A 21,691-nucleotide genomic window follows, 5' to 3' on the forward strand; every position below is an offset into this window, starting at 1 on the left:
TATCTAGTCTTTTTAACTTTCGATCACTGTACTGTATCCTCCCTGTTATAAAGAAAATGCATCACACATGTTGAGTGGGTCATTTAGGAAGTTCATAATAATTTAGCACCTGTGGGTTGATGATTCAGAGCGTGATCCTTGTTCATTTCCTTCCTGAAGTCACACCGCGAGAAGATTCAATGAGAGATTTGTAAAGGTGAACAGAAACAACCCCAAAAGCAACTGATTTATGTAAGCAATATAATCGAGAAAACCTGCAGACTTTTCCTTTTATGCAAGTTTTATGTAAGCTCCTTTATTGCAGTCAATTGAACTTTAAGTTAGCTATAATTTGTTATATAACTTATACATCATTTGTTCCAACTATGTTTTTAAATTGCTCCAGGCTACAGTGATTCTTCGTAAGGTGTTGTCCTCGGCATCCCGTGATGTGACTTTTGTATGGCTGAATAGGTTTAGGACTTAGAAAGAGTGGCACAGAAAATTTGTTCATTTAAGTTTGTCTGCAAAATTTCATACGGTGTTCTATTTCTTTTTTTTTTTTTGTCGCTGGTGTCCACTGTTGTTGATTTCGACACAGGGCACCATATTCTATCCAGCTGTGTTTACATTTAGAAAAAACTTAAATGCCTCAAGCTTCCAAAAGTTCCCAGGAACCTTAACCCTTCATCTTCAAACCCCACTCACGGCCAACAATGGTGTTTTTATTTTTACACTTACTGTATCTCTTGATTTGTAATGTACTTTTTTGTATGGTTGGTTGATTGCAGGACATGAATTGGCATTACAAAAGTAACACCCTACTTTTTCTTTTGCTGCAGACGGGAAGAAAAGAGAAAGGTGACCCGCTGAATTCAGCTATCGACAAGATGACCAAGAAAACACGTGATCTTCGCAGACAGGTGAGTCACATATTCCTGATGTCTTTCTGGAAGATCAGAACTTGACTATAATACATATACATACATACATACATCCCTTGTGCATTGTTCAAATTTACTACCTTTCGTGTTGTAAACATCCGCTAAATTTAATGGCTATAAAAATGTATCAGATGAATATTTTTTCAATTTTTTTACATAAATCTGTTAATCAACCTCAATACTGATCAAAACTACCAAATCTTCACAAAAATTCCATGATTTTAAATCTTTAATTGCCAAGTTTATGAGTGGTGTCACTGATTTTGGGAAAAAACACACACAAAATGACAGATTTTCAATATAAAAAGTGATTGTAACCTGGATTTTTTTTACCTTTTTCACAGTCTTGGGCATGTTAAAGATTGGTAAAAACATTGGCTTTGAAGCATTTTTAGTTTTTGTGTAGCGTCAGTTTTTATTTTTTTTCTCCCTCATTTATTGTTAGTGGCTGTTTTTGCCCCATTGACTTCCATTATAACCAAATTTTTTTATTCCAGAGCTATGACACCTTTTTATCATGCATTTCTGAATGTTGGTGTTTTTTCCTTTTGCTAAGAGGTCATTTTTACTGTTGATTACCATTTGGCACTATTAATAGTTAAAAAAATAAAAACATTTGGAAAAAATATTCATCTGATACATTTTTATAGCCATTGAATTTAGTGGATGTTTTCATCCACTAACAACACGAAAGGGTAGTAAATTTGCCCACGGTATATCGTTGAGTTTTTGAAAAAATTCAAAGCATTTTCTTAAAATATATGTAAATATAAGATTTGTCACCAAAAATCATTCAATTTGATAAAACAGAGAGAAAGTTATGGCCAAATTAAGAGTAAAAAAAAAACTTGCAGTGGATGAAAACATCCCCAACAACACATAAGGGATATATATATATATATATATATAATCTAATACTTAAAGTGACTCACTCAAATGACTTATACTCCAATTATAAGTCTATTAATAGACTTTTCTTTCAGTAAATGTCAGTAGAAAATATATATTATATCATACAGTTATATGAAACTATTACATGACGGTTATTTCAAGAGAAGTAATTATTCGCTGTGTCTTTTCAATGTAAATATCAGAGCCAAATTTGACTAAAGGTAATTCATTGAGAGAAAGTGTTGTTTGAATAAGGTTCTCACATCCATAGACTGGCACTTTGATTCAGAAGCACAGGTGCATTGGCATGATTACATCTTCATTCGTTTTACACACGCTTGAAGTGTTACTTAAATGTGTTATATAGCGAGGACAGAGTTTATCTAAGTATTGATAGTTCAACTCTGCAAACTCTTTTATTATTTACTTACCCTCATGTCAGTCCAAACCACCAGGACTTTATTTCATAGTCTTCGTCATTTTGACACCTGTCCTCATTCTCTAATCATACAGTAAAGAAGAGCCATATGGGTTTGGAAGTCAATTGACGCTCTTTATTGTTTTTGCAAAGGTATGATATTGACAGTTCTTTGTTCCGTCAGACGCACTCTTTTTTCATGGACAGCCATGTCCCTGCCAGTTGCAATTAATTACAACTTTTCAGAATGCTGCGTAAAAAGCACATTGGAAAGAAAGAGGGGAAGCGGTGCGGTTTCGTTTTTCTCACGGTTTTAGACAGAAAAGGTCTGACATGGGTTATTTTTTTGTAAATAAGCCCTTATGTTTAGTTCAGGCAATGAAAATGTTAATAGTTAATGCCTTTTTTTAGCACTCACTTTAATAATTTCATTGGTATTTATCAAATTTGACTGACTTTCGCTTCATAAAGTGCATGCAAGTTTTCTTTTTTGGCAAAAACCTTCAGTTGCAAATCACTAAAGATGCAAACAGGAACATTGCAAATGATAAAATCAGATTGAAACGACGAATAAGAAGAAACTGAACCACAATTTAGGGGCACTGTGATGCATGTGTCCGCCACATTCAGGTTGTCTTCAGGTTCAAGTACTCACACTGAACCCAAGTTTAAATGTCATTCACAATCTTTTCACCATCGTCTCCTGTGCACTTAGAGGACTTTGCTGAAAAATCCATGTGATGTTTAGCGGTTTCTCCACACAAACGCATTTCTAAATGGTCGAGGCCAGGATTAAGGGGATTTGAAAGGAAAGTATTTCAGATATGACCTAGGGCATTCAGTTAATGTCATTATCGTATTTTTGACGGAAGTGTCGTTTAGTGGCTTTTGTATTTTGGGCTTTTTTATAATAGTAGATAAGTCAAAATAAGTATATAAAAGATGCATTATGTAAGGCAAACTTTAGAAATGCCGGCTTGCAAAAACACTACAGTTTTTTGTTTTTGTATAATACAAGTATACAAACTCAAAACCAAACAAAAAAATGAATTGATGTGTAAAAAAAGAGGATTACAATGTGCAGTGCCTATGTAATTATTTGACCAAAGCAGTGCAAAATATTAGAGTTTTTTTTTTTGTGTAGTATACCAAGGCAGACGTTGGAGTAGTACAAATATTATGTTTGGACAAAATGAAAGTCTCTACCTCTGTGCCACAAGCAGAAGGTGAAATGCAATGAGTGTAAATATTATGAGGATTCGAAAAACAGTAAAATGTACAAGATGGTATCAACAAAAGTGTTGTACAGTATGAGTTAAAATAGTTTCAGAGTCAATAATGTTGTGCGTGCAAAATAATAATAATACATAATTTATTATTTGGGTGGTAAAGGTCCCTTTAAACGTACATGCAAAATTGGCGTTTTTTTAGAGATGCACCAATATTAAATTTTTTCGACAGCCGATAGTGTTAAAAATGGCTTCAGTCGACCAATACAGATTAGTGGCTGTTAGTTTTTATCTTATTTTATTTTTCAATAAGGAACTGTATTTTGGTCAGTTAAATCAACATTTTCTTACTAAATGCACGAGTCGCAATTATGTTAAACACATTTCTGTTTATAACCCAGTGATGTATATCTGAAAACTGGACAAACAGAAACCGTTCTGTTCACACATGACCTACAGAAACACCTGAATAACTGACAGATGAGATGCAGACCATGAGAAGCTTGTTATCTAAAGATGTCCTTTGTACAAGAGAACATGCAATCACAATAGTTACCCTCTCATTTGTAATGTTTTTCATGTTCTCAAACATTGTTGTGTGTTTTCAGCAGCACATGTCCTTCATCACATATCACACCACCGTCAGCACCCACAGCCCCCTGCTGAACATGACACAATGTTCACAACAGATATGCAGCACCCCACTAAGAGGAGCATGTTATTGCTTAGTCTTTGTTTCTTTAAAGCTCAAGGGACTTTAAACTTGACTGAATTTTGTTTAACTTAAGCATCAACTTGTCAGAATCAATTAAGAGGAATAAAAAATACACAAATGAGGCATATAGTAAAAGTAAAGAGATTTTGCATGGAGAATTTGGTTGGTAACTTGAAACATTTGATCAGCAATACTGTAGTTGATCATTAGCAGACTTGTGTGTCTATCTAAACGTATTGCTGTCTAACAGCGACACTTACGATATTAATGAGATCTCATTTGTGAATTGGCTGACAGCAGAGGCGCACAAACACATGTGCTAGTACACACATCCCGCCCCTGAGAAGGGACCCCCTTCACCTCCCATCACAATAAATCCACAGAGAGCGACTAATGTGGTACGGTTGTTCGTTTTAAACGACCTGCTTTAATTACACATGCAGAGTTCAGGAGTGTGTTAGTGAGTGTATAAATCAACCAGTGTAGAGGTTATATAGCGACGCATACACACAAACCGTATTTTGCGCACGTACATTTACGATTTACCCTCCACCCGGTTTGCAGGATCTTTCATAATTGGAAAACATCTTTTAAAATCTTCTCGTTCTCGCCCCCTTCACCACGACTGTAAATTCGAGGGCCGCATTTTCAGACTCAGCAGTCGTACATTATTACTTCACACGTTACACCTCCCAACGATAAACCCGACGACTGGCGCGTCCCTGTATCTTGTGTCACCCGCTTCCCCAAACCAATATTTAGAATGTCGTAAACTTTCCCAGATGCATGCATTGTAGTTGCATGTCGAATGAGAGAGCCGGATGCTTTCAGATTTTGTCTGCCCAAGCATTTTTAATTCTCTTAAGACACACATTTCATTATTCATCACGGACTTAGGCGGGCGAGATGTTTCCCCATGGATAAGTGGAGGTTTTTACGGTACAGTAAAGTGGTTTAAAGAAAATGAAAAGTGGTGGATAGGTCTGCTTCCTCTCGCTAACTACGCTCCGGTGTTGTCTCCCTGGTAATTCCAGCCATAATTTGCTTTTTCCTTTGGCCCTGCTGCTGTTGGGCTCCATATGCTGCCGCATCTGATAGACCACCTCTCACCTCAGCAACATGTCACTGAAATCTTCATCATTGCAAAACAAATTATATTTTAATCACTTTAATGGGGATTGAGATTCTGGGGAAAAAACTTGCCGAGGGATCAGAGAGGATTCAGAGCGAACTGCCGAACAAGCTGTCGAAGTATCCGGCGTGAAATCCGTGCACATATGTTGGATGTTGCATATTTTAATTTCGGGCAGCTGTCGACAGGTCAGTAGCCACCTGCTGTGTTGGTGTTGTTGTTGTTTATCCGGTTTCACAGAAGAGTCACCATAGTGCGATATAATGGCTCTATTGCTTGATTCGATAAAAATGTTTTGCAAATTGCTATTGGATGATTCATCTCATTTCTAAAGCATTTGGGTGTCATCCTAGGCGATTGCAGAGTTTAATCGTTGCACATTTTACAGTGCATTACCGCACGCTAATGCATTCTATCATTATCTAGAAATTGAACTCACGATTGTGTGATTCATGACAGGATTAGTTCACATATGATACATGTGATGTGCTGCACATAGCACAGTGTGTTTTTCGCATAAATGCATTTCGCTCTCACGGCATAGCCTGGCTGGAAATATGAAACGCGAACCTCTGTGATCCGCTCGGGGGTTTTCAGGGCCCTCCGTCAAATGAATGAATCGGCATCGGCATCTCATCAAATCAGTCTCACCAGGGGAACATCCGAGTGTCTGTGGCAGACGGATTTGAGTTATTACTGTCTACCTGGCAAGAGAATACCCCCCCTCCACCCCACAAGTGCAAATCAAGCAATAACAGCAAGCCTTATTCACGATATGGGCGGCTGCAGAGGTAAGCAGGACCGTGCTTGATTTTCATATCGGCCAGCCTGCTTACCGCTGTGTTGTGTTGTATTACATTTGCATTTCGTTCGGTAATTTTGGGTGTATCTTTCTGGTATGTTTTTTTTTTCTTTTGGGATAGACATAGGCGGATCATGTGTAATTTTGGTGATGCTACCTCTAACTGCAGATCTTGGAGAGTTTTCAACAGCTGTATTTCCCAAAAACGTCCAAAAAAGGTTATTTTTTGGCAAAAAAGCTTGCATGCACTTAGAGGGTTTTGCAGCAAAAGACAGTCAAATTTGTTAAATGCTAATGAAATGACTAAAGTGGCATTCGTGAAAATAATTTCAAAACTATATTTCAGTAACCTTTTCATTGGCATTGACGTAAAATTATTAAACCTTAACCTAAGAGCCTGATATAAAAAAATCCTCATTTACAAGAAAACATCAGACGCACTTAAAGGTTTTTGCATCTAAACTCCTCATATATTTCATTAATGCATTGTCTATTCTTTGACTATGCAATATATTCATTATGTATAGTGCCCATGAGCAAAGATGGCAGATTTCAAGCTGTGTTCTTCCGGGTGGTCTTGTGCCAGCCGAATAATGTATGGCTCCAGATGGCAGGAAATAAATTTTGTTGCATGTTTTTTCTTTTTTTTATAGTGTTATGTAGCAAACCCAGCCTTTGTTGTACTTTGAATGTTTAGAGAGAAAGAAACAGAGAACAGCATCGTCCACCATACTGCTTTGCATAAATACATACAGTAAGCAGGTCTTTATACGACGTACACATGCTTAGAATATCTATGCAGCGAGTGCTCTGACCAATGCATTAGGATCACTATCAGATCCATCAATAGTACCTTAGAACAGATTAGAATATAGTTCATATGTACAGTAGAGATGAACCTAAAAGATTTGTCCACTAGCGTTTCGTATGATCAAGAGTGCTAAGCCAAAGGTTGTAGGCGGTTCATAAGTCATCACGATTGTGGCTATAACCAAGACACTTAACCTCAGGTTGATCCAAGCAAGCCATCCTTGTACTAAGTGTTACTTTGGATGGAAGCGTCCAGGACCTTACAAATTATAACATGCTGCGGTAGTATAATGGTTCAGTGATGGTATCAGATATTAAACCAAATTAGCTATTAGCATTTTTGTAGAAGCTTTTATTCAAAGTGACATAAATGTTCGTTTGGGAACAATCCCACTGGATGAGCTCTGTGCTCAAGGGCACGACGGGCAGAGCTTGTGGCATGTTGAAGACCTCGAACCAGCAACCTTGCACTTGTGTGTGTGTGGATCTGAGTTTATTAATATCAATTACCCTGTTGCTAGATAATCTTCCCAGACCGCTCGGTCAGGTTACCCAATTAATATTCATGAGCCAAGCCTGTGCCTTAAAAAAATAAGGGTTGCTAGGGGTTGTAAAAAGCGATGTACTGTTCATCTACGCTTGTGTGTATTGTATAAATGATAATGGGTCATTGACATGAAGTTAATTATTTTGTGTCTGTATGGTTCAATTAAATGTAAAAGGGTTAAAATTTAAATACATTCTTTTTTTTTTTGAGGGCCAAGTCTAAAATTTCTGGTTTTATTTCATTTTGAAAGAATATTTGGGGGATAATTGCAAAATGTCAATGTGGTGTTACTAGTCTGTGTCAGTTGGTAACTAGTATTTTTTTTTAAAATGAAAATATAAATATATTCATAAAAAAAAATGTGTAATAAAATATAATCATCTAATTTAGTGTAATATGATTTTTTTTTACAAACATTTTACAAGATTATTTAGAAAACAGAGCGGCTTTCAGCATATGTCAGGACAAATATTGCAAAAATGCATAAACATTTACATTTAGAAGTAACTAAAAAAATGATATTTAACTTTTTTTATGTTTACCCTTACATGCCTTCAAGGTTGATAAAATATTTAATATTTATCTTTTTTTAGTGCAATTGGTGGTTACACCATTTGACATTTGCAGGTCCATTCAATCTTAACTTTCATAAAAATTGTGCAAATGTAATTTTGTAATGCATAAAATCAACATAAATACACTATGTGCATTGAAATAAACCTGATGTGTGCTTTTAAAACAAGTTTTTTTTTTCAACTTACCAAACCGTTTTTGTCACTGACCCCAATACATTTAACAGGATATTTTGTGTCTGTATGGTTCAATTAAATGTAAAAGGGTTAAAATTTCAAAATACATTTGCAGATTACTTGCATACATTCTCTTTTTTGAGGACCAAGTCTAAAATTTTTTGTTTTATTTCATTTTGAAAGAATATTTGGGGGGTAATTGCAAAAAATGTCAATGTGGTGTAACCGGTCTGTTTCAATTGGTGTAACTAGTATTTTTTTTTTTTTTTTGAAGAAAATATAAATATATTCATAAAAAATGTGTAATAGAATTCTAAAACTAAGTCTAATTTTTTTGTTTTATTTTATTTTGAAAGAATATTTGGGGGATAATTGCAAAAAATGTCAATGTGGTGTAACCGGTCTGTGTCAATTGGTGTAACTAGTATTTTTTTTTTTTTAGAAAATATAAATATATTCATAAAAAAATGTGTAATAAAATATAATCATCTAGTTTAGTGTAATATGATTTTTTTTTACAAACATTTTACATGATTATTTAGAAAACAGAGCGGTTTTTAGCATATGTCAGGACAAATATTACAAAAATGCATTAAAATTTACATTTAGAAATAACTAATACAATTATATTTAAAAAATATTTTTTTATGATTACGCTTACATGCCTTCAAGGTTGATAAAATATTTAATATTTATCTTTTTTTAGTGCAATTGGTGGTTACACCATTTGACATTTGCAGGTCCATTCAGTCTTAACTTTCATAAAAATTGTGCAAATGTAATTTTGTAATGCATAAAATCAACATAAATACACTATGTGCATTGAAATAAACCTGATGTGTGCTTTTAAAACAAGTTTTTTTTTTTAACTTACCAAACCATTTTTGTCACTGACCCCAATACATTTAACAGGATATTTTGTGTCTGTATGGTTCAATTAAATGTAAAAGGGTTAACATTTCAAAATACATTTGCAGATTACTTGCATACATTCTCTTTTTTGAGGACCAAGTCTAAAATTTTTTGTTTTATTTCATTTTGAAAGAATATTTGGGGGGTAATTGCAAAAAATGTCAATGTGGTGTAACCGGTCTGTTTCAATTGGTGTAACTAGTATTTTTTTTTTTTTTTGAAGAAAATATAAATATATTCATAAAAAATGTGTAATAGAATTCTAAAACTAAGTCTAATTTTTTTGTTTTATTTTATTTTGAAAGAATATTTGGGGGATAATTGCAAAAAATGTCAATGTGGTGTAACCGGTCTGTGTCAATTGGTGTAACTAGTATTTTTTTTTTTTTAGAAAATATAAATATATTCATAAAAAAATGTGTAATAAAATATAATCATCTAGTTTAGTGTAATATGATTTTTTTTTACAAACATTTTACATGATTATTTAGAAAACAGAGCGGTTTTTAGCATATGTCAGGACAAATATTACAAAAATGCATTAAAATTTACATTTAGAAATAACTAATACAATTATATTTAAAAAATATTTTTTTATGATTACGCTTACATGCCATCAAGGTGGATAAAATATTTAATATTTCTCATACTTTAGTGCAATTTTTGGTTACATCATTTGACATTTTCAGGTCCATTCAGTCTTAACGTTCATAAAAATGGTGCAAATGTATTTTTTTATTGCATAAAATCAACATAAATACACTATGTGCATTGAAATAAACCTGATGTGTGCTTTTAAAACAAGTTTTTTTTTTTAACTTACCAAACCATTTTTGTCACTGACCCCAATACATTTAACAGGATATTTTGTGTCTGTATGGTTCAATTAAATGTAAAAGGGTTAAAATTTCAAAATACATGTGCAGATTACTTGCATACATTCTCTTTTATGAGGACCAAGTCTAAAATTTTTAGTTTTATTTCATTTTGAAAGAATATTTGGGGGGTAATTGCAAAAAATGTCAATGTGGTGTAACCGGTCTGTTTCAATTGGTGTAACTAGTATTTTTTTGAAGAAAATATAAATATATTCATAAAAAATGTGTAATAAAATTCCAAAATTAAGTCTAATTTTTTTGTTTTATTTAATTCTGAAAGAATATTTGGGGGATAATTGCAAAAAATGTCAATGTGGTGTAACCGGTCTGTGTCAATTGGTGTAACTAGTATTTTTTTTTTTTTTAGAAAATATAAATATATTCATAAAAAATGTGTAATAAAATATAATCATTTACTTTAGTGTAATATGATTTTTTTTTACAAACATTTTCAAGATTATTTAGAAAACAGAGCGGTTTTTATCATATGTCAGGACAAATATTACAAAAATGCATTAAAATTTACATTTAGAAATAACTAATAAAATTATATTTAAAAAATATTTTTTTTATGATTATACTTACATGCCATCAAGGTGGATAAAATATTTAATATTTCTCATACTTTAGTGCAATTTTTGGTTACATCATTTGACATTTTCAGGTCCATTCAGTCTTAACGTTCATAAAAATGGTGCAAATGTATTTTTTTATTGCATAAAATCAACATAAATACACTATGTGCATTGAAATAAACCTAATGTGTGCTTTAAAACAAGTTGTTTTATATATTTGGTTACACTTTTTTAGATAGTCCACTTTAGACATTCTACTAAATAACTTTCCAACTACATGTCAACTAACTTTTAATAATTTGCTACTATACGTCAACTAACTGCCTTTAGAGTATTAGTAAACTGTAAGGTTTGGGGTTAGGGAAGAGGTTTGGGTTAGTGGAATAAGTTGACATGCACCTGCAAAGATACTTATAGTCAGTTAAAAATCTGTTGAGATATCATCACAATAAAGTGTTAGTACTAATTCTCTAAAGATTGGTAGTTGATAAGTAGTTGCAAAGTTAAAGTGGATTATCGAAATAAAGTGTTAATTTCTCATCTTGCCAAAACGTTTTTGTCACTGACCCCAATACATTTAATAAAATAGAAACAAAATCCTTAACTTCAATCTTTGACCAGATTTTGTACACAATTTTGATCAATGCCTATTTTCTTTCTTTATTTTTTGATTTTAAGCAATCATTGGACTACCAATCGAAGGGCTAACACCCTGCTGAAGTGCATTGTGCTTGAAAGAATGAAAGAAAGAAACAAAAGAAAGAAAGAAACTCCATGTCACGTTTAGTGTTTGGCTCTCCGCAGTGTACTTTGTAGCTGAGGTAATTGTGCAGTCATGGGTCCAGTCACGGAACCAAGGCCAGAATTTGTCAGAGCGCTCCCCTAGAGGCGCACCTCTAAGATGGCCACTGAGTGCATGAGCTCTCATATTGCCCTGTCAGTGAAACCACAAGAGAGAGACTGAAGAAAGGAATAAAGTAAATGCATAAGCAGAACCTAGAGCGTTAACGATCCAAGGTAAAGACTTCCAGCTGTTTAGAAGCTTGATTAATAATGTTAGGGGTGTGAGGGCGTGCTGGGCTGAATGAATACTCTTAAATATCTGTTCTTATGTAATTAGAAGTCCCTCCACACATCCCTTTATGCCACTTGAGTTATGTGTCATCTGTCATCCTATTTCTAATAAATGTGTCTGTCAAATCCTTCCTCCCAGCTCTCTGTTGACGGATAGCTCACTCCAGGATGCTCCTCTAGTGCACAACACTTCTCTGAACATATGGTTAAACAACTTCTCTCTCTCCTCTCTCTCTCTCTCTCTCTCTCTCTCTCTCCTCTCTCTCTTGCTCACTCACTCAGTCTTTCCATCTCTCTGGAGATTCGTTTTATGAAGCGCAAATAGAAACAACTCTCTTGAGTTCCTGGAATGTATGCGCTTTGATTAAATCTTTCATGTTGTAAAGAAGAACTAAAGAGTTTGCTGTAGGATGCACATTTATGGCGCAAATCGTCTATATTTTAATTTAACAACAGTTGGTTGTAGTCCTGTGAGCATAACAGTGCCTGGGTCCCTCCGCTGTTTGTATTACAGCGTCCCAGATGAGAGTATGTAAAATAGGTGGATGGAGGGATGAGGTGTTTTCATCTCGTGTTTTCATCTGCTTGTTATAGGGATTTTCCCTCACCAGAGAAAAACCGAGCTGAGCAAAGCTGAGAAAAGTTCAACTACATGTATATGCAAATGATGAGCGACTTTCAGAAGCAACTACTAATGGGAATATAGCAGTGGAGTTCATGTCATCTATCTTTCATCGGTTAGTGAAGACCAGGGTTGCCAAGTTGTGGTTTTTCCACAGATTTGGGTTATTGTAATACTGTTGCCGTGGGCAGTTTTTCATGTCCACGGGTTGAAGCGACCCCAATAGATATTATCCCCGATAATGCAGTTTTAGCAGATAAACCTTGCCAAATATGCAGATTTTACCCCCAGAACATGATTTAACCGGAGAAACCCCTTTAAAGCATGATTGGGCTAGTTTTGAGATAGTTACGAGCAGGCCCAAACAGAATCCGCACCCTCAGATTTCCACAGAAAACTCATTGACAAGCACATGTACCCCACGCTTGAGCGTGTTTGTTGTAATTGACAACAAGCACACATACATAGCCTATCCCGCGCTTTTTTTAAGCCGTCATTGACAAGTACATTAACCCTGTGCGCGCTGTTTGCTTTGGCCATTTTAAATAATAGAGCGCATGAACCATTTGATATGAAATAAAACTTACCGCTGAGTTAAGCGTATTTTACTTGACTCTGTCGTCTATGTGACACGCGACAGTCAGAACATGATTTTTTTAAATCCGTTAACAAGACAAAAGGTCTTGTTAGGTTTAATATAAAGTTTATGTTGTGTTGTAAAAATGATGAGATTATCTTCATATGTGCTGAATTCATAATGAGAACGTATTAGCACAAGCTTTTTTATTCTGCTATAATATATAATATACATAATTTTATATACAAACTATAATTCTGCCTTGACATGCACATTATCTGGTTCATGTTGGTCCAGTTTAATTCAGAGGACTTATTGGTTTGGTGTATTCATATTTATTGTAAGCCTCTAAAATTGTATTATTTTAGATGCAATTTTGTAATATTCACGGCTTAAATTCTCTAATATATTTTTTAAAACATTTTAAATCATAACCAAACCGCATGTTTTTCCAAACAAATTTCACAGAAAAAGCAAAAAAGTGTGCAGATTCTGTCTAGCCCAAGTAGCAATTGGGCCCTTTTTTGCTGTGAAAACCTGGCAACCCTGCTAAGGCCGCATATGCTATGTACACACAAAAAACGAACGTAATTGTTTGCGCTAGTAAATAACATACAAAGTCAATGCAAAGGCATGAATATACACAAACATTTGCATGTAATGAAAAAAAGCACAATACACAAAATGTCCACTTGAATGAGAAAATATATGTATATGAGAAATACAAGAGTATATAAGTACACAAAAAAAATATGTCAATCCACAAGTAATGTAGATTGAGTAACAGAATCTGCATATTGGCATTGCTTTTGGTGGGTACATACCTTTAGTAATTTATTTATAACTGTTAGGAAACCAGAATTAGGAGAAACCTTATTGAATAAGTCCCTTGCGGTGTGCATGCAGCTTAACTCATTCCACGCCAGCCATTTTTGGAAAAGTTTCCCGCCAGCATTTTTGTGATTTTCACAAAAGTTTCATAAAATGCCTTCCAGGAAATTTTTTTCCAAAAAATATATAAACATACAAATATATCAAATGAAAGAACAGACCCCTGCTTTCGAATAGACAAACAAACGAACAATCAAAACAAGAAAAAACTTTACATTCTTTGTATATTTTTTCCTCTGATTATAAACTCTTAAATATGGGTATTTTTCTCCAAAAAAAAGTAGCAAAAAGCTGAAATAATTGCATTTTGTGAGTTTAAAATTAGTAAAAAAAAAAAAAATGCTTCAGCTTTTTTTTACAAATTGGGTAAGTGCGGTATTACAGATTAACATAAAAACTCATCAGGAACACGTTTTTTTTTATGCAAATGTTTTCTCTTAATTGACGAGATAACTCGTCAATGGCGGTGAAAGAGTTAACTGTTATTATTCATTTCTAAAATACAGTTTACTTATCCATCACTCTTGTGTGAATGAGTGCAGTTGTTACTATTGGCATAACACTACCTGTGGCTCTGTCTTCCTTCAGATCGACTGGCACTGGCAACACCAAGGTCATCGGTTTGATTTCTTGAGATTGCACACTAATCAAATGTATCGCTTGAATTCACTTTAAATTGTTCCGAAGTAAAGAGTCTGCCAAATGCATAAATGTAATATCAATTTCATTTTTGTTGCAACCTTTTGCAAGCAGGGCATCTGACTGTCTTGTTGGCTGTGTCTTGTAACGGCAGCCCATTCAAATCCTTTGAAATGGTTTGGCTGACAGCTTCCCTTAATCTACATCTGTGAAGCTCACCTATAGACAGAGAGAAAAGGCTCATAAATCTTCCCTACCCTAAAAAAAAAGCTAAAACCTTTTCAGTGTAAAGCTGAGGTTTAAAACTTCTAAATCAATTGTACTTCTTCCACAAAAACCGGGCAGAAATTATTTCAGCTTTAAACAACTGTATTGAGTGACGTGGTACGATTGAGACGTCACATAGTGTCTCCCCATCTGTTCAGCTTGTAGTATGCAGTGTTTGAGACCATCACTACAGGGCATACAATACATGATAACAAACGAATAAGTTACATATTTCTTACAGTAGCAATTTACCTGTTGCCACTTGGAATACATGCAGTGTACATGTAAAAGTAAAGAGATAATTGTAACTCATTGCAGATGTTAGCACATAGTTTAACAGTACATCCAGTATCTGCAATTGGACTGAATAGATTTGCATTGACAAAAATAGATAAGAAGAAACAGAACAGATTTGCATCAGTCACCGAGAAAGAGGCCACTCCCTGATTCTGATTATAGAAAGCCCTGCATTGCAGCGTAGTTGAGAGCTGAAGTCAGTGGGCAATACATTAATGCAGAATGAGAGTACAAGAATCCCACTCGATGATAAAGCCCTCAGTGGACCCTCACTGATCAGTGACAGTGGAATCACAGCCTGTCATAGCATGCGTATGATAACAGACACCGCTGATAAACTCCCTCACACAAGATCTAATGCTGCTCTCATTAACAGTCCAGAAACATCATCTCGCTTTTTTCTGCCTCCTTATTTTACACAGTGGTTTTATCCCATACGTCTCTTCGTAGATCTGTGTATTGACTCGAGCGTAATGTGATTCTATAATCAGAAATTGGCCCGCTTTGTTTTGTGAGCAGAGACTTACACATTCTTTGTTTCTCTGTAATCCCATTACAGTTTCATAAAAATGTGACTCGCATTGCACACACACACACACACGCACGCACACACACACACGCACGCACGCACGCACGCACACACACACACACACACACACACACACACACACACACACACACACACTTAAAAGGAGTAGTTCAGCAAAATATGAAAATTACTCACCCTCATGCCATCCTAGATGTATATAGTTTATCATCACAAACGTATTGTTTCGCTTTAGTTAGATTGTCATTTTCACGTGAATATCTGTGCATATGTGCCACCAGTACTCCGTCCGAGCGGTTCTTGGTCTTCAGCACCGCGGCGACCAGACAGCAGCACTCCAATGCCCAGCTTATTTATACCAAACAAAGTGAACAAGTTGTTTTTTTATGGCCAGAAACATCGACATTTAAACATGGTCTGTGTAACGTTATTTAAACCCCGCGTCTCTGTCTGATTGTTTTTTACGTTTTCTTGTTCTTGACGTTCGCTGAATTCTGGGTTTATATTTTAAACTGCAGCTTCAGTGCAGTATAGACACAGAGCTATTTAACAATGAGCATGATCTACCGAGACATCATAATATGCTCTAATAATTCATTAATAAGGGCTGTTTTCTTGTACAAAATTAAATATTTTAAGTTAAATGTATATATACATAAATAATAATAAAAATAATAGCCCTTAGCATTTGCCTATTCCGCCTATGCCCAGGGCCGGCCCTGCGTCTAACTAAAGGGGATCGCACACCGGCCGCGCCGCTCAGCGCCGCGCCGTTCTAAATCAACAGAACACATTGTTTTCTATGAGTATACGCACATCGGCGCCAATGGCTGCTAACGTATATTTTGCATTTTGAAGTAGACGCTATCTGACGAAGCTCGCGCTATTTAATGTGCACTTCCGGTTTACAATACCTCCGAGTTCTCCTAGGCGCGACGCGGCGCTGCGCTGAGCTGCACGGCCGGTGTGCGATCCCCTTTAGTGTGCAATGCAGCTCGAAAGGCAAGAAACTACAACGTTTTTAAATGTGGAACTTTTGCTGAATAATTCCGAATGACTTCTTCCGAAGACCACATACAGTTAAGCTGAGAGCAAACATTTTAATCAAAGCTGAAACATTAACCTAAATGTCATATCTCCGGAGAGAGGCAATCATTTTTCAGCCTTTTTTCTACATCTTGTCTTAGACCTCTCAGGTGATTATTAAAGAGGATGAGGTTTTGTTTTCAGACTGATTTAAAGACATGACAGGAACATCAAACAGCATCTCCTGTCTCTCTCTCTCTATCTCTCTCAACCCACCTACTTTCCCTTCCAGATGTCATTGTAAATAGCACGGATGAGCATTGTCACTTTATTCTGATTTGTATCGGCTGCCTTTTTGGTCAGCAAGTACACAGGCGTGTTTATCCTGAGATTGCCTTTGACATTTATTTATTTAACTTTGAGCTCTTGACCCAAAGGTTCTGCCGGCATCTGCAGGGAATCCAAATAAAAACCAGACCATAAAGCAGATCTTTAGCTAGTCATCATTCAGTTTTGACATTTGCACTGAAAGAATAACAGTAACTTGTGTGTATGGTGCAGAGCTGTTTGGCTAAACTGGTTTGTGGGTGCTTAGTCAATAAAAAGTTTCTACACCGAAGTACCACAAGCAAAGTGGTGTTACTGTAAAAAAAGAGAAGCCATAATACAATAAAAGCTTTTCAGAAATAAAATCGATGAATTCAGAGGAAGTCAACAGCATAATAAAAGACTCTTGTTTTGTCAGATTAGGAAGTAGAACATCTGCCGGGGTTGCTTTGAGTCTCACACAGAGTAAATAACAGAAAATCACCAAATTTTGTTGCTTATTTGACTTTCAATCCTCACGGTATCTGTTTCCTTGTGTAAGCAGGTGTTTAATCCATAAAACTACAGTTTCTTGATCATAAACAAAATTAGCAAACAAAACCTAATCTTATTTCCCAAGATCTTCCTAATTTGCAACAATAAAAGATTATCTTATGAGCATTGCTAAGAACACGCTTTATTTTTTCCTATCTAAACCTGATTAAGGGTTTGTGGAGAATTTTACCAGCCTTTAAATTAACACGAGTAATGTGAAATTGGAAAGATAGACAAAAAGCACTTCCTCTTAACATTTCCATCTTTTTATCCGTAAGGGAAATTTCGGGCAAATCACTTTTATTTCTTAGTGTACTAATTATTTTGGCAGAAAAATGGTTTAAAAGATGACCCATAGCTGTCATTCTCCAAAAAGGTCCTATACAGTATGTACAATTTGGGCACAGATACAGCATGTTCAATTCAATTCAATTTTATTTATAAAGCAGCATTACATTAAGAGATGTAGGAAAAGCATAGAAAAGTGAGCGTAGTAGTAATGTAACGTATACAGTAAAGTAGTAAGTTAAGCCAAAGGTTGCGGACTCTACAGGGGGCAAAAAAAAACCCTAGGAGAAAAACCCTCCTGGCTAGTCCAGGGGGAAAACTCCTAGAAGGAGAAAAACTCCTGAGAGAGATATATTTGTGATATATTTTTTTCATGTACAGTTAACTCAATTTTTATTTGTTGACTGTACTAAGGTTTGTTAAGTTTACTTAAACTTCTTTTGTAAAATGAACTAAATTATTGTTTGTTGAGATTACTTAAACAAATTGTGTGGAACCTGTTTACGTAATATTTTTAATTAATCCCAACATTTCATTTTTTTTTTGAGTGTCAAAAAATGGTTCCTGTACATGAAAAAAATATATCACAAATATATCACAAACATTTTTGAAATGCAATGTAACATTCCAAACCGTTTGTTTGTTTTGTTCTAAAATATATCAGAACAAGTTCATTGACTCATATTTGGCCACTTATTACTCACATGCTTATCTAATGGTGCTACACTTCTGCAACAATTCTGCCAGAACAACAATTACCCATAATACACTGCAAAATCCTCAGCCAATGAGATGCAAGTCTGTATTGGATTTATTAATCTGTTACTTTTATGCAACAATGTTATGTTGGCTGAACAAATTATTTTTAATGTAAAGCTGACAAGACACACTTTTTGTAGAATGAACTAGATTAAATTAAGTTCACTTTGTTAAATAGATTTTATTACAGTTATCACAACATGAAATAATTAAGTCAAATTGGCAAACGTGAAAGATCATTTTTTTGAGTGTTGTTTGGGACAACTTCATTTACTTCACTTCATTTGTCAATCTTTATTCCAGTTTATTCCTGAGATAATATGACTATAACTTAAACTCCCTCTAAAACGGCATAAGACATAGAGTCAAGGCCAGATCAATCTGGATACTGACTTGGTCTTGACACTAGATATCTAGTCTTGACTCGAGTTGGACTCGACTACAACACTAAACGTTGGATTTCTTGGACGGGAATAACATTTGGTTCAACATGAAAGAATTATTACAATCTCTTGAATATGACATTTGTTTCTCCTAGAGAGAAATGAAATTACACTAAGAACAAAAACATGATGTTTATTAAGAAGCGTCTCACGTACTGTAATCTCACGTGCTTGCTGTAGAGCTTCAGTACTAAGAGATTTAATTTGTTTCGTGTTCGTGTTTGATTTATTTACTTTATTTTAGCTATCCTAAGCAATTTTATGCGAGGCAAATTTGATATTTAAATCCCCCGAGTAATAAAAGAGCAACTTTTGAGCACTACAGTTTTCATGTGTGACGTTGTAATATTTCACATATATTAATGCACACAAGCTTTGTTTACATCCCTGCGACCTGAAGTTTGGATTCAGTATGCAAAAATTCATCTCAATGGCATAATAACAATGATAAAGACCAAAAGGCACTGACCCCATAATGCCGCAGTCGTTGTCAAAAGGAAAATAATTATGGCTTAAATATTCCTCATCCCCAAAAAGAAAGCAGAGAAAGATGACTCTACGCTGATTTCAAGCACCGTGAGAACTGTAAAATTAATTTTGCGAATGGGTGGGGGAACAGCAGTACTGTCAAACTGAATCCCAGCTTAAGAATATTAATATATTCAAATACTAGCACAAGACTTTTCTTCATTACCATATAATGTAGTCCTTCTTCAAACACAACACGGCTCATATATGCACCGAATATCTTATATTTTCAGTGCAATACCTTGACGTTAAACCGAAAGGTAAATGTACGTTTTTTTGCTTTATACCATTTCATTTTTCTTGGGGTTGCACCCGGACCATTAGGAAGACAAGCGCACATCCTTAACCAGAGGTTATTAGAGACAGAGCGCCAGGGTTCATTAAAACATTTCAATTAAATCGTGGGCACACAGGGAAAAGGATCATTACCTACAGAGTGTGCTCTGTTTTCTGAATTTCATGCTCAGGTGGCCAAGAACTCCACTGAGCGCTGAGCATTGATTGAAAAGATGACGTCATATCACTCGCTTTTCGTTTCATGGTCAGCATCACACTGTGGCCCTGAACTTCTTTTTCACGCCTGCCCGGTAGCATTTGTTATTAAGTTCTCTTTGAATGTTAGGCAAGGTTTTATTTACCAGTTCAGTATTAAAGAGTGTCTGAGCATAGATTTTGGATTTTTTGTCTGCAGTTTATGTAAATGCTCTTTGTTAAGATTGGTTTACCTAAATGCAAGTCTATGGATGTGACATTTGCAGTCAAAACTTCTCAGAAGATTCATTTATTACCAATATATTAGAAACATCTGTTTATATTTTCCTAAACCCATGATAATTGAGTTGAGACTTCCATCTGTTAACAAGTTTTCTGTTTTAGATAGGGAAACATGCATGCATAATGGATGTGACAAAAAAGGGCACAAGTTTTTTGGGAGACTTTTTTTGTAGGAATTTTGTAAATTAAAAGGCACAAACCAGAAGCATAATACCCAACAGATGGAGAAGGGACGGCTTTTCAAAGAACATTTAATATTCATTTTAGTCTGCGCATTTATGAGGAAGAAACAGCAATATGGAAGATGACATTTCTAAAATTTGCACGTACTTAACTATGGAAAATGACACATTTAACAGAGATTTTTCTTAGGTATTTACACCACCAAATATCTGAGATTTATTTTAGTAAAAAATTTACTTTTCAAAATAAGGTTGACATTTGCATGCATGCCCATTTAATAAACTTGAATTAATAGTTCAACATGATACGTTTCTTTTTTATTATGTACCAAGTTTCAACTTAACTCTTTCCCTGCCATTTCCGGTAATCTTTAATACCGCTATTATATTCCGCAACATATAAAACCTGGAAATATCGCCTTAGGGCAAACAGCTGTATGTCCGTGTATGTTTTGAGGTTTGCTCTGAATCTGATCTCTATCAAAAGTCCTTCACAAAAATAAAAATATCTCAGCTTTTTACTCAAAATGTGGTGTTTACCCATATTTGAGAGGTGAAACAAAGAGAACTAATGAAGGTAGGATGAAACGTTTTTTTTTTATCAGAGGGTCTGTTCTTTCATTTGATATTTTGTATGTTTGTATATTTAAAGAAGAGCATTTTCTGGAAGGCATTAAACTTTTGTGAAAAGCATGAAAAATGCTGGCACTGGCTGGTAACTTAAAAAAAAAACACTGGTGGGGAAAGAGTTAAGGGCCCTATTTTAATGATCTAAGCGAATGGTCTAAAGCAGTGGTTTTCGAACTGGGGGCCGCAAGATGGTGCCAGGGGGTCCCCAGTTTTAATTTTATAAAATACATTAATTTATCATGAATTCTGTGTAATTAAACCTAAAAAAACAAGGCTACTATCCAAAAGCAATACGTTTTTTGTATAATTATTATTTTTTTTTATTAAAATGTTGAGTTTTAGAACAGTTTTTGTTATAATTTTTTTTTGGATGGGCCGCAAAGGAAGATACACAAGGGGTGCCACACGCTGAAAAAGTTTGGGAACCACTGGTCTAAAGTGCACGGTGCACAGTCTAAATGGGCTTTTGCTAATTTAACGACGGGAAAAATGCACTATGCGCCAACAAGCGCACAGTCGAAAAGGGTTGTTCCTCTTCTCATAATGGGTGTGTTTGGGGCGTAACGTGCAATAAACCAATGAGTGTCTCATCTCCCATTCCCTTTAAAAGCCAGTTGCGTTCGCAAAACACCGATTCCCTATTTAGATGGCGGAATTTGTAAACTAAAAAACTGAGCGGAGGGAGAAGACCACCAGTTTAAGATT

The 21,691-nt window shown here is 35.1% G+C and overlaps 1 protein-coding gene across 1 annotated transcript in view; it reads left to right on the plus strand.

The window, feature by feature from the left end:
- Positions 1-21,691, plus strand: part of ctnna2 (catenin (cadherin-associated protein), alpha 2) — a 565,129-nt gene that overhangs the window by 432,455 nt on the left and 110,983 nt on the right. The window contains exon 8 of the mRNA XM_065265453.2: positions 822-902. Within this exon, the coding sequence (XP_065121525.1) occupies positions 822-902 (81 nt within the window). The remainder of the gene's footprint in view (positions 1-821; positions 903-21,691) is intronic.

This window comes from Paramisgurnus dabryanus, chromosome 4 (genome assembly GCF_030506205.2).
Source record: "Paramisgurnus dabryanus chromosome 4, PD_genome_1.1, whole genome shotgun sequence".
NCBI lineage: Eukaryota > Metazoa > Chordata > Actinopteri > Cypriniformes > Cobitidae > Paramisgurnus > Paramisgurnus dabryanus.